The 14202-nt window shown below is 33.7% G+C and overlaps 2 protein-coding genes and 1 long non-coding RNA gene across 4 annotated transcripts; 1 reads left to right on the top strand and 2 right to left on the bottom strand.

Annotated features, from left to right (window-relative positions):
* Window positions 1–3283: 3283 nt before the first annotated feature.
* LOC140824448 (uncharacterized) lies at window positions 3284–4371 on the bottom strand. Its single transcript, XM_073186037.1, has one exon. The coding sequence runs from the start codon at window positions 4300–4302 to the stop codon at window positions 3649–3651; it is 654 nt and encodes a 217-aa protein (XP_073042138.1). The 5' UTR covers window positions 4303–4371; the 3' UTR covers window positions 3284–3648.
* Window positions 4372–5126: 755 nt separating this feature from the next.
* Window positions 5127–7520, bottom strand: LOC140824447 (uncharacterized). Of its 2 annotated transcripts, XR_012116350.1 has the most exons (4): window positions 7272–7520; window positions 5860–6517; window positions 5662–5771; window positions 5127–5469 (listed from the first exon to the last, which is right to left on the bottom strand). It is a non-coding gene; the product is annotated as an uncharacterized lncRNA (long non-coding RNA). The 2 variants fall into 2 exon arrangements; XR_012116349.1 differs by having other exon boundaries at window positions 5128–5469; window positions 5662–6517.
* A 3145-nt stretch (window positions 7521–10665) lies between these two features.
* LOC140817257 (F-box/kelch-repeat protein At1g57790-like) lies at window positions 10666–13898 on the top strand. The gene is made up of 2 exons (XM_073176899.1): window positions 10666–10888; window positions 12589–13898. Exons 1-2 carry the CDS (start codon window positions 10860–10862, stop codon window positions 13706–13708), a joined length of 1149 nt encoding a protein of 382 aa, XP_073033000.1. The 5' UTR covers window positions 10666–10859; the 3' UTR covers window positions 13709–13898.
* The last annotated feature ends 304 nt before the right edge of the window (window positions 13899–14202 follow it).

Here is a 14202-nt window from a genome sequence, read left to right as displayed (position 1 = left end):
TGGTTATTTTGCCTATGCATATGATTAGTGAAACAAACAGGCAGAGAATTTAGTGTAAAGATTTGTAAACTGGGTTTAGAACAAATAAATGAATTTTAGAAAGGTAGATTGGGAAAATAGATCAGAGATTCAGAAGGAGAAGACAAAAAACAAAAAGAAAAAAGGAACAAAAAAAGAGAAATGTCGAGGACCCTACAACGAGTGGCCCTATTTTTGGCTATGAGCCGTGTGAGAGGGAACTTTCGGAACTTTAAAAAAACTTAATTATAGTAAAGTCCAATTAGCTAAATGGATGAGCTTTTTTTCTTTTTTCTTTTTGAATATTTCGAATATAATCTTATTTAGAAACATTTTTTTTATGGCATGGCTTCGCTTTTTTTTTTTTTTACTATTGTATTTATTTAAAAATAAAATATATAATTAGATGATAATACTGCATTTTACTACTAAAATAAAATAAATTAAATTTCGAATATTTTTATTCCATCATAAAGGTACAAGAAGATTATTATACATAAAAATTTCACGTTATAAAAAAAAAAAATTAAAATCACATGACTCATAAAACAGAACTTAACAATGCTGAAACAGTGAGAATGCTAGAAAAAATTTAGTTGTTGTTAGATTAGTATTCCACGCTGCAACACTTGAGATAATTTCGTGGAGCTTATTCGAGACAAATCACATCGTCGGTCAAACGCGTATCGATTTCTCCATGGCCAAAAAGATTAGAAACTCAAATAAATAATCAAATCAACATCGGCCTCACGTATCCACACAAAAAATCCCTTACGTGGAAGGAACATGTCATTCTCTCACTGCCATTACCTTAAAATATCCCCTTTGCTATTCTCCTCCATACATTAAATATTATTTTACATCAAACATTTAATTGATAGAATATGATAATCTCCTTCGTCTTTACATACTCTATTATATAAATGATACTGAATAATAATAAATTTTTATCGAGGGTACGTAACTTCGTGTAAAGCGATTGCATACGATTGGCTACAATGATTTACCAAAAGGCTGCGGAAAATTAAACCACACTGAATAAAATCCAAAATCTAAAAAAACAAGAAGACAACACGAAACACTCGTCTACCATTCGAGCATCCACACTCTCCCATTCATTCCTCTTCCTTGATTTCACCGGGTGGACGTGGCGGGTGGGATCTGGATCCCGGATATTTGGGGGCAGGAGGATTTGCTCAAGGATTGGATTTGAGTGCTCGGATTTTGACTCGAGTTTGGTTGGCAGCAGCATCATGTCGGCGCGAGAATCGCTGGTGGAAGAAGGGAGGAGAGCTAGTTCCACCAGAGAACAGCTGTTGATTCTGTAAAACTCAAATTTATTGGTGAATTATTTTTCTTTTTCATAAAATCACAGAACGGTAGTTATCATTTTATTTTCTGCCCGTCTGACTGACTTGGAGTTAATTTCTCTTCATGCACCATAATAATAATAATAAGAATAATAAGCTTCAGTTTCTTATTTCGAATTCATTCATGAAGGCAAAGAATGCAAACTCCAAGAAAAGAAAATACATATAATTATGAAATTAATTCATGCAATATTTGATTAAGGGTAATTTGTGGTAGTTTACTTTTCTTATTATTATAAGTTTTATTGATAACAAATATATATTTGACATGTTGAAGTAGATCTTGAACTTGAGGTAGCAAAATACATGAACAAATGAAATGGATGTACAATTTGCATTTCTGATTTATTTTAAAAAAAAAACCATTCATTTATTTTGATGAAATAATCGCTCAAAAAAGAAGAAGAAGAAGAAGATATAACACAATCGATCCAAAATATATTTTTAGAACAGGAGCCTTTCTTTATGAGAAATGTGGTTTCAAGAAGATGGTACGTACATTTGCTTCCAAATTGAATATATGGTTATAAGGATGAAAAAAAATCAATCAACAATAATTTATTTTTTGCTACTCCTTTCAAATACACGTTTATTTATATTTATATTTTTAATCAAATATTTATTGTCTCTCGAGGAGATATATGTATTCTTTATTTGGAGGAAAAAAAAGGCATATTTATTATTAAAAAAATAACAGAAATAAAATTTACAAACCCTTGTTTCCAAATAAAAGCAATTGTATCGGCAAGTGTTTTTAGAATTGGATGCACTATATACATACATACTATATATATATATATATATATATATATATATATATATATATATATATATATATATAATTTTGATATGCTGCACACATATCGTGAACATTTATGTGAATACCGATGAGGTGTCACTCATCTATTGGATGCGTAATTTTTCTATTTCATCACATTCAATAGGTGAGTAACATCTCATCGGTGCTCATATACGTGTGTACGGTAGGTGCGTGGGATATCAAAACTATATATATTACAACTAAATCAGAGTCAAAGATGGGGGCTCCCTATTTCAGTATCGCATTTATTTGATTAAATACATTTTCAACATAGCGACAGTCATCATTGATTATCTTCAAAGACGTTCTCCATGAAATTAAGGCTAAAAGTAACTCTTAAGTCAACAAAGTTCTCCTAATTTCATTAAATTATTATAATTATAATAATAAACAAACTTTATTGAATGATGGAATTTGAGCATACAAACTTTAAAATGTCTCAAAACAATATTATTGATTTCTAAAATATTACATACCCCATCTAATTAATTACCAGATTTTAAACTGATAGAACATATAATAATTTAAATTTACTCTCTGTGTGTATATATTATGTACATATTTTCCAAATCCGACGAACGTGAAAGCAATGCATTGCGGGACAGATTAGACCTCACAAGTTCGTTCTTATTTGACGGCACAAAGCAAAAATTGAGGGTTGAATCTAATCATACAAAAAAAAAGAAGAGAAAATGATACATACTCAACTTCACATATTTGTTCCTACTGTCCTAGCTCTTGATCTAAATATTGTAAAAAAAAGTTTATATTTATTTTTATATGTAATTGAATGAGTGTGTTTCAGTTGATAGACTACAAAGCATAGCTGGTCTTACTGTGACGTAAACTTATTGGTTTATGAGTAGATATTTTGTGAGACAGTCTCACATATATTTTTTCGTGAGATGGATCAACATTATTCATATTTACAATAAAAAATAATATTTTTAGTATAAAAAATTATATTTTTTGACCCGTAAGATCGCCTGACTTATGAGCAAAGCCATATAGATGCATATTATTCAACAAAAGTTAACTAATAAATATTGATATTTTGTTGTGTAAGATCATTATGTGGAAAGAATCTCAAAACTTTTATTACTCGCACACTAATCTAAAATTTGAAGTACATTAATGTACACAAATCCCGTATCTCTTTACAGGAACTTATAGCCACGTCATTGGAATAACTAATACTCAGCTTCTGCCATGACACGCGCGCCCCGATCCAATTCCAGGGACTCCGAAACCACTTGATTGAAATCCTCCGCGGCCCAAGACCCGGATCGCCTCCCCGAAGCGAAACGAGTGAGCCCTCCCAAAGTCGGTGGCTCGCTCGCAGCCTTTTGACTCAAGCTCCTCCACCGCGCTTCAACCGCCGCCGGTTTTTCTTCCGCGACTTCCACAATCTTATGGCTGCTTGACCTGTCTGGATTCTTATCAGCCTTCTTGGACCGGAATACGCTTATTAACTTGGAATAAAACCCGCCTTTTTTCTTCTTCTTCTTCTTCTTCTTTTTTCTCAGCTCCGGTTTTTGGTTTCTGCACCAGCTTCTCACGGCTGGTCTCCGGCGGTTTCTCGGTTCTCTTTGACGAATTCGAGTTCCGTCGGCCGCGCTTCGAGCGGACTCTCCCGATACAAGAAACCTTCGGGGACCCGGGATCAATTATAGCAATAGTCGATTTTCTCACCGACGTGGAGCGCTTGGGGAACAGCCTTACGTTCACCGATCTACATGTCCTTCTGCTTGAATCCACGAAAGAGTTCTTCTGAGTCTTTGGCAGTCCTATAATGGAAGCCTTGGATTTCAAGGTAAATGAAAACCTCTGAGAACTGTGGTTAGAATTATGGTTCAAACTCGCAGAGTTGGCGTTGCCTTTGGTGGAATCTCTTCTCTCGAAAAAGGCGTTGCGATCGAACCAATCATATTCAGCATCCTTCGACAGCCAGAAAGACTCCGGCGGGAAGTCGGTGTCTTCTTCGTCGGGAATGAATTCATTTTCTGGCGAATTATCATCTGCCAAAGTTTCGCAGACTATTTTCCGGTCATTTCCTCCACCGGCGCAAGCGCTGACAAGATCGACTTGAGGCATAAGAGGAGATAATCTTTATAGGGCAAATGCCATTTTGGTATAACAGGTTAACTGATCGTGGGAGTGGAAGAGAATAATATAAAGGGAAATTTTTTAAGTCCACGACAACAATTTTTTTATATATATAAAAAAACTAATATTAAAATAATAATTGCGTCCACATTTTATTATTATTATTATTATTATTATTAGTGGTTGATTTTGTCTGGAGTTTCCTATTTCAATTTCCAACTTATTGACTGTTGATTTCATTTATTATTATAAATAAAATAATATGTGCGGGAGATATGAAAATTATTCTTCAAAGACTAATTCTTTTAAAAAATATTAATCATAACTACCTTGAAAAATAAAGGAAAAGAATATAAAAAATTATGTTTCAAATTTTTTATGTGCTCCTTTTATTAATACTTGTTCTACATGTGAGCAAATTTGTATAATTTTTCTAGGTTAATAATTAATTTTTTTAATTAGTTTTATTTATTTATATTATCAAATAAGTGGTTATTATAATTATCACAATTTGATGTGATGAATCATAAAAAGTAAATAAATATTTCAATAGTACGTGTCATGTGCAACTTACTCTATATCTATAAAGTTATATTTATGACATAAAAATAAATTTTTCTCTCAAATCACATTTATTTTATAAATGTTTTCATATCATAACTAACGAAAAATATATGTTTTATTAAAAAATAATATTTTAAACGTAAAAAACTTGACATTCTTGTAGCTGTTTTAATTTATACTAGTCACCGAGGCACACGCGTTGCGTGTGTCATAAATAAGTGAGCATAATATATTAAACATTCATGACATTACAACACCATGACACCGAAATATTAGTTATCATGCATATATTCATGAAAGACAATGAATTTCAAAGCTTAAATAAATATGTTAAATTAATAGATCCCAACTGCAACAATGACACAATAAATTATTCAATGAACATATAGAGTAGATAGAATGAAGAAATCATAATGCAACAACCAAAAGCAAACCATAATTAAATATAAAACTTTTCTGGTAGCCAATACGAAATCAAATTCCGCAATTCTTTCACCATTGGAGTCCAATTGTAACACAAAACCATCACGAGAAGCCTCGAATTTTTTGTCATAACATGGCATAACAGTAACATGATAGATCTCCTCAGGCCTGCCCAAATATAAAGTCAACATTAAATCAATCCTTTTCCAACCTCCAGCTTTCAATATAGACCATATTCATTGTAGCGACTGCTCCTAACACAACATGATGATGATTAATTTAGTGAATGCATACATAAAGGTACTAAACAGATGCATGAATAAGACAAATTTCAAACATGTGTTATAAAATGAGAAATACCTCAGAACTCCCATGTGCAAAAATAATAGTTATTGGTTGTGGCTTTCCACGGACATCATAGAATACAACCTGGCCGGGGCTTGTACCGGGAGCCAAGGTTAAGGCATCGACTGTGAATGTGATGGAGCATAACATAAATTAGACAATTGATTACCAAAAGAATACAAATATTGTACAACTATAAAGTGTTTGACTCACATAGAAGCAAAGTGCAAAGGATACACGACAATTATACTCAGACTAAATAACCCATGGAATAGTAGGTAATGAATACAATTGAAATTTGAAAAGGTTTCATTTGAAAATAGGCTGTGAAGATGGTTTCTGAAACATGGAAAGAACAGTACGTCTGAAATGGAGAAAACCCAAAATTAAATCCATTCCAAAATAACCGAATATCGAACCAGTGTATTTCGTTAAATGTTTCGAGCACAACAAAGAAACCGAATATCACGCACATAGAAGCAAACGATAATAAAATCAAACATGTATAGCCGATTATTACCTGGATTGTTGGCCTTCCGGATGAGTAACTCGGTGGATAGAATAAAGAAATAATAAGGCAAACCTTAATTTAATGTTGAATGCAACATAACATCCCATGATAAGCCCATGTCTGCGAACCCCACGATACCATTTTGGACCAATCCTCTTCAGTGGGACATCCTTAAATCCTGATTTTTTGAAAAACTCAATGTATTCTTCCTCTTTTCGAAAAAGCAACCAAACATCTGCAAAGAAGCGAGACAACCAAAATGTAGGATTCACAGGACCAATTATGCAAGCTGTCTCACCGAGTCGAAGAACTCTGTAAGCCTCCTTGATTCCAAGCTGTGGGTGTGGCCAGTACTCGATACTAATAAGATTCACAAAATCGTAGAACTTTTAAGAGATTTCCAACGAATTATTTCAAAGAGTTATATGCAAATGCTTTAACTAATTAAGCAACTACACCAATATTTGCCTCGCTTTTCCTATACATGTTTCATCAACCCAAAATTATTCATTAAAAGCCATGATCCAGAGCCTTCAATTCACAATATCCAACAGAACCATCAATTAAAGAGGCACACAGGACGTCTTGATAAAAATAACTTTTGGTGGCTCATGCATAATTCAAAGATAGTTTGAAGCAACAACATAAGTGAAACTTTCAATAACAGTAATAAAACAACATCTGATGAAACTATGCCATAATTCGCAAGCCTCATTCAAAGTAATTATTTAAAAAAACATGATTCAAGCCAACTGAAGTTCAAGTACTGGATCCGATAAAGATAAATCTCACCAAACACACAATTTAGACGCACATTTTAGACCCTTGTGATCGACGAAACATTAACAACAAACATGAAAGATGAGGACAACCCTCATCCCCAAATGTAGTGCCTATGCCTCGAGGCCTGTTTCACAGCCGAGATTCATACAACACAATAAAGGAGCATTTTATTACAGATATCAAAAACCAAATAACAATTCACAAAAAAACCAAAATCAGAGAAATAATAACGTAAAAACTAACAAAGACAACAAAGCGCAACCTAGGATAAAGACATTTTACGCCCTATAATCTGAAGAGGATGAAGGGAGGAAGATATTTGCGAACTTACCAGAGGGAACCTATGTTTTCTTGTCCATAAAATTGATATTGACCCGGCAGATAGGAAAACAATTTATCTGTTGAAGGAGATAGTGCAGACGAAAGCGGACTCTACGAAGGTGAAGCAACAATATCTGAGAGAATTGTGCAGAGTCGGTGTGAGGGAAGGTTAATTTATGAAGATGATGCAGAGAGAATCGTTGAGGATGAGAGAATCGTGCGGAGTAATTTTATGGAACGGTTTTGCTGGAGATTTGGAAATATTTTGAGAGATATATATATTACCGGGTTGAAGCAAAAGGGCAAAAGGGGAAGAAAAATTGGTGTCCGCAGGGTAGTTTTTATAAGCCTCTCACATTTAATAAAATAGTAGAGATATTTATATATAAAATCTTCTACACTTTCAGTTTTTGGGGGTCCCAGAAAGTGATAAAATACTTGCTCAATAATGGCGTGTGACCTTCAACAATTTTGTCTAAAATAATGTCTCAATAATTTATGATGTAACCTAGTTTTCCACAACCCAACAAATCAATAATCGAGCTAACAAGCTATTAGTTCTTGCTTATGACAATCTACAAATTGATTGGATCCTCGTCAGACGGATCAATCCTACCGATATTCATAATCAAAAGTAATACTCTTAGCATAAAAAGTAATATTTTTTTCATGGAGGACCCAAAGAAGAGATCTATATTACAAAATACAACCTTGAGATCATCTCACATAAATTTTTGTCATCTTTTATATTAATTTAATTTATTTAGATATATAAATTTTGGAGTATATTTATTAAATTCATTCGGATTCTTCGTCCATTTAAATACATATACTGAAGAATCTGATTTTGTATCTTAATCCATATATTCATTAATAAATGAAATCTATAATTTTTTACATGCGATGCGCTTCTGGTATGACAAGTGAAGAAGGGGGTTGCTTGCTTTTTATTAGCTTTGCATTTTTACCCTTCCTAATTTCATCCACTTCTATTAATTAAATTTAATTTTTATTTTTCGAAATGATTATGTTTCCACAAATTAATACAGACCAGTCCCTAATTGTGATTGATGAGTAGATGATCAAGTCCAACATACTGATATCAAATCATATCTTGATTCATTCATGCAAATTACATAAAATATAAATAAGATTATACAATAAATCAGTTGTCCTACCAAACGTGTTTACGGAGGAGTCTATCTTGTTTACTTGATTAACACGATGATTTGCAGACTATTACGTCAATTCGACAATTTACTCACCATGCATTGAAAAATAACGTTAAAGAATTCATTCAACTACTCGTGGGTTCATGGTAAACATACGATTGATTCTTTTGACGAATTGTTTCGTTCGAATTTGGGTTACTACTCAATGAGTTTTTTTCTTCTGTATATAAATAGAATCATTTCAAAAGGGATGATTAATCATTTAATTGATTTGATTGAAAACAATTGATCATTGTTTATTTTGTCACACACAATTGTCATATTGCTTTCATACTACATAGCCTTTAGGGAGGGTATCTCCATTTTTCCGTCATCTATTCTTCAAATAGATATTTTTATTCTTTATTTCAAAAAATCTTCTACGAGACATATTCTTTAATTATTATAAAATTCTCTATTTTTTCATTCTCAACCATTAAATATATACAAATTTAAATATTCGTGCAATGAATTATTAAACCGAACTCAATTAAAAATGACGCGATTATTCGTTCACGATCTTGTTCATTAGTTCTCGTTTTTTCGCAAACAGTGCATTCACAATAAATAAATGAGAATAAAGAGATAAAACTTGAAATAAATTGAAAAGGTACCAAAAAACCACTAAATTAATTAAAATGATAGAAATGAACAAAATATATATGAAATGAACCAAAAAAAAAAAACAATGATCTCTTTTACGAATTGAATTGAATGCGTCACAACTATTATTATTTGTGTTTATGAGAGAATATTAAATATTATTTTTATATCGGTCACACTTCTTAATATATAATAATTTTGAAGTTAAATCAATTAATATATAAATTATTTAGAACTTTTTATATATAATAATAATTTTTAGCGATGATTTTTACATGACTATTATTATTTTACATGACTAATTTATACATAGGTATGGATTTTTATTTTAATTTTTAATTTTTTGCTTTTTGAGCTAGTGGGTAGGTTATTTTGGTGTCAAGTGAGTCGTGTCAAACTGGGCTATTCGGTTGGTTAATGTGGCTTTTAGTTTCAAACCATGTATTTTGAATTTGAGTGAATTTTTGTGAATCTGTGGTCGAAATCCAAATCTACTTGTTTATCTGGTATTCGGACCTTGATTGACAGAATCACGTCTTCCTGGTATGATACAAATCTAGAATAGACACATATGCTACACGTACGTACTTGTGTTTTACTTCTACATATCATTATATCAATATTTATAATTATTATATAGTGATTTATTCGATATATTGTGAGAATTTTAATACCGTGTGTGTTATGCTCCTTGGTGATACTCTCGAGAAAGCTCGAGTTATGGATGACCTAGGATAGTAAATGAACAAACCGGATCATGGTAAGAAGAGTGTTCGGGACGTCATTTATTGGGGCATCCAGAGGCCCGAGTTCTCGGGTGTATTCCCGGGTGATGATTCTCCACCCGGGATGTCTCGATAAAAGTATCGCATTCGATTGCGGGAGCATATGATATCTTATCTCGATAAGTGTGTCTGACAAGAATCCTACTGATTGGACATAATTGAAAATTCAAGACGACGTGACATGAACTTTATGTACGTGACTGTAAGTGGTAAGTAGAGATTGAAAACAAGAAAAAATCACGATCTTCCTTCCTATAAATAACATGTTTGCTTTGCATTTAATTCATTCACAAATTACAAATATACACACCTATACACACCAGTAGCATTTTATTTCTCGGAAGAAGCTACATGTGTCTTCTTCATTTTTCTCCTGCTGACTTAAGTATCAGAGTAGTCACGCCGAACACCTCTCCGTTGCTTATTCACGTGTTCATCTTCTTGTTTACAAGACATAGTTGCAGCTATATAACAAAGATATATTATCATCTCATGATATATTTTCTTGCTTATTTTTCCCTCAACAACAATACACAAATAAAATTATAAACGTACTCAATTTTCATAGACGGTAGACCTATAAATTGCTTAAAAAATCCGATATATTAAAGTATTTAAAAATGAAATTGATATTCCATATAATTTTACATGTAGCGTCACTATAACCATAAATAGTTTGTTTCAATTTTCAACAAACTTGGCTTCGTTTTAATAAAATATTCCGAGTAAATTTGATGGGGAAAACTGAAAAAATGGTAATTAATATCAAATTACTATTGTACCCTAATAATGTAGACGTGGCAATTATCTATTGGCTTTACTCTGGTGAAGAAAAATGGCCATCGGGCATACACCCCGAATCTTCACGTGTCATGCAAACAGGTCACCTGAACAGCAGTTCTTATTCCCTTCGCCGCTTCACTTGAGAGTTCGCACTCTTACAAAAAGAAATTTTCCCTACAAAATTTCCCGTGCAAACCCATCTGAGTTTTCTCAATTATGGCCAGGGGGAGGAAAAGGATGAAGTTGTGAGTTTTCTGTAGCCCGTGTATACTACATTTAGCAATTTACATGTTGTTGCGCATTTCTTGGGATTCCGTTTCACTAGATTTGTGGGTTTTGTGTTATGCTTTATGTTCTTGCTTTACATAGATTGAGATTTATTGTTTGTAGACAAGTAAAGGTTTAGTCTTTTATGCTGAATTAGCGAAAGAAATGGAAATTTGTGGCATTCATTCAGTTTTAAGGTTCCGAAGAAAATGACTAGCGAATGATGAGGGATCCAAGAAAGTATGATTGGTTGTAAGCCGTGAGCGAAACTGTTTTATTTACTCCCTGGTTTATCAAATCTGGGTAGGCTTAGAATTTAACAAAGTTCTCCCTTCGAACTTTTTTGAAATCAACATTATTGGGATTTGGGACTAGCACAAACTAAGTTGGGAATTTAAGGATGTATACCTGTGATTGCATCTGCTGCGTCGATATATATATATATATATATATATATATATATATATATATGATCGAATCCAAGGAAAGAAAAATGGGAGCCAAGGGTGATTTCATAATTTGTAATGACAATATTTTTTTATGAAAGATTCCATCGTGTAGAATGAAAACCAATGGTTTGATAACGATCGGAAAGATTCAGTTGTACGGGATTGGTTTATTTAGAAACCAATCACTAAAGAAAACTAAGCATTTGATGACTGCTGGAATGATTCAGTTGTTCAGTTTGGTTTGTTCAGAAACAATCATTAAACAATGTTCTTGCCTCTTACACGTGTTGCAAGAGGCGTGGTGTATTTCAATTGTGAAAACAACGACCTTGCCGCGTACACATGTTGCAAAAGGCGTGGCATGTTTCAATTTTGCAATTCTTTAATTGCAATGGCACCCCCTTCATTAGTAGTTTTGGTTGTTTCCGAATCATCACTAATAATTAAGCGTTTGAGTTTGTTTCTTTATGTATGCAGTTATGATCAATATATTCTTAAAACAATAATTAATTAACGGCCTTGCTGCTGACACGTATTCTCAAACCCGTGGCCTGTTTTTTTGCTGCCTGTGTTTGATCTAAACGACGTAGTTTCCTTACTTAATTTTTGAGATCATCATTAATAAGTATGCATGTGTGATTGTTACTTTGTGTATAATAAGCCAAAAGGTTGGAATATAATTCTGGTGATATTATTTGAATTTCATGAATTTCAGTACAACCCCCAAAAAGCCTTCCGTAAAGTGGCATTGGGAAGAATAGGATGTGGACCGAATTAAGAGGTTGCAATTTAAATTTGAGTGCATAATCGGTTGGCTACATCTCATTCAAATTCTTAGATCCTAGAGCAAGATGATTCAGATAACTAGTTGTAAAAAAACAGTGATATAAATGCATTCTGGTCTGACCACGGTAAATCAAATAAGAATAACCAAAGTTCTCTATTGCAAGTTTGTACAGTCTCATTGCTGATCTTTGCTCATGCTGAATTGTCACATTAAATAAGCATCTTGAATGGCTATACTTCTGAGAATTTTTCTACTGCATTTAAGCACATGTGAATTTCTTTACTGATTTACGAATCGACCATTATAGTTTCTGCATATGATATTTGTTCTATTTGTTTATTTTCAAGCAGCATTCTTAACCAACAGTGAAGAAGTGCAACTACGGCAATAGCATTTCTCGATTTGATATTGTTGTTCTTTCCCTCGGTTTTTGTTCTTGTAGGTTGGCTGATACAATAAAAAAAGAGGGCAGAGATTCAAGTGTGGATTCGGATGAGGAACAGACATGGTCCGCGCTTCCAATTGAGCTTTTGGAACAATTTCTTTCCCAATTAAACTTAAAAGACAACATCCGTGCATCTGCAGTTTGCAAGAGATGGTTAGCTGTTGCAATCTCTGTCCGACAAGCCAATAAGCCTCCCTGGTTAATGTATATGCCAAAACATGGGGATTTGTATGAATTCTATGATCCCTCTGAGCGCAAGAAATATGGGCTTAAGTTTCCGGAGTTGCAAGACTCTAGACTTTGCTATGCCAAGGATGGTTGGTTGCTGATGATGACCCCTAGACCTCTAAACATGTTCTTTTTTTGCCCTTATACGAGAGAGGTGATAAAATTGCCTGTTCTGCGACGGTTAGCACTTCACATGATTGCTTTTTCGGCTGCGCCAACATCTCCTAGCTGCATTCTTTTCACAGTTAGGCGAGTTGTAGGCTCAATCGTTGAAATTAGGACATGTCGTCCTGGTGATAAAGAATGGACAACTATTAATTACGAAAGCCATCCGTCATTTGACTGCGGTATGTTTGATAAGATTGTTTTCTCCAAGGGCAATTTCTGTTGTTTGTGCAATAGCAGCTTTCTTGGGCTTTATAATCCCAGCAGAAGTTCTTGGACTGTTCATCATGTACCCCTACCTGAGAGGCCCCTGAATTCATCTTCAAAATCTTGGTATAGCAGAAAGTTCATGGCAGAGCATGCTGGAGATGTCTACCTTGTAAACAGTAGCTCTCATGATGACCCGCTCATATTCAAGTTAGACGAGACAAATATGGCATGGATCAGAATTCAAACTCTAGGAAACATGTCGCTCTTTGTGAGTTTCTTTTCATCCCATGCTGTGATGGATCTTCTTGGAACGATGAGGAATAGTGTCTATTTCCCTAAGGTTCTCTACTATGGCAAGCGGTGCGTCCAATATTCTCTGGCTGAAGAGAGATTCTTCCCCCGAAAGAAGCTTAATGATTGGGAGGAAAACGACACCTTTAATCGGATTTGGATTGAAGCCCCGGGAGACCTATCGTTCTTGTATGAACGGGGTGACACAGGTATTATCACTTGATGCATGTAAATTGTTGGACTACAATGTCACCCTTTCTTCATCTGTTCTGCTTAGTTGTAAAACAAGGAGTTATTCTACAATGTGGTGATCTGTGGTCTCTATATTACATCTGGAACTGATTTCTGCCTTTTTAGGAGCAGCTTGACTTTCTTCATTTAACTTTTAAAAAATAATTCTTCTATATGGTATGTTTGGTCTAAACATCCAAATTCATTTGTTTTCGGACATAATTTTTCCATATTTTAGGTTATACTCGGAAAATGCACGTGGAATGCACACCTGTTGCACATAGATGCACAACTAAGTTTATGAATAAAGTCAACATTTAAACACATTTAATTGATATTTCGATGAACAACGACACATAAGAACCAAACAGTTATTTTCAAGTATTTTCCAATTTGACTATGAGCAATTTCTTGATTCTTGTTCAAGTTCGAAACAAATTATACGTAGTGTCCAAACATGACACTATGGCTTCCAATTGCTATTAT

Source organism: Primulina eburnea, chromosome 2 (genome assembly GCF_022965805.1).
Source record: "Primulina eburnea isolate SZY01 chromosome 2, ASM2296580v1, whole genome shotgun sequence".
In the NCBI taxonomy this organism is placed as follows: Eukaryota; Viridiplantae; Streptophyta; class Magnoliopsida; order Lamiales; family Gesneriaceae; genus Primulina; species Primulina eburnea.
This window is presented reverse-complemented; position numbering and strand designations above follow the sequence as displayed.

Excerpts from the sequence above, each read along its gene's own strand:
- LOC140824448 (XM_073186037.1), bottom strand. The coding sequence starts at position 4,302 with ATGCCTCAAGTCGATCTTGTCAGCGCTTGCGCCGGTGGAGGAAATGAC.
- LOC140817257 (XM_073176899.1), top strand. The coding sequence starts at position 10,860 with ATGGCCAGGGGGAGGAAAAGGATGAAGTT. Across the intron at positions 10,889-12,588 it reads GGGAGGAAAAGGATGAAGTT|GTTGGCTGATACAATAAAAA; the intron begins GTGAGTTTTCTG and ends TTGTTCTTGTAG.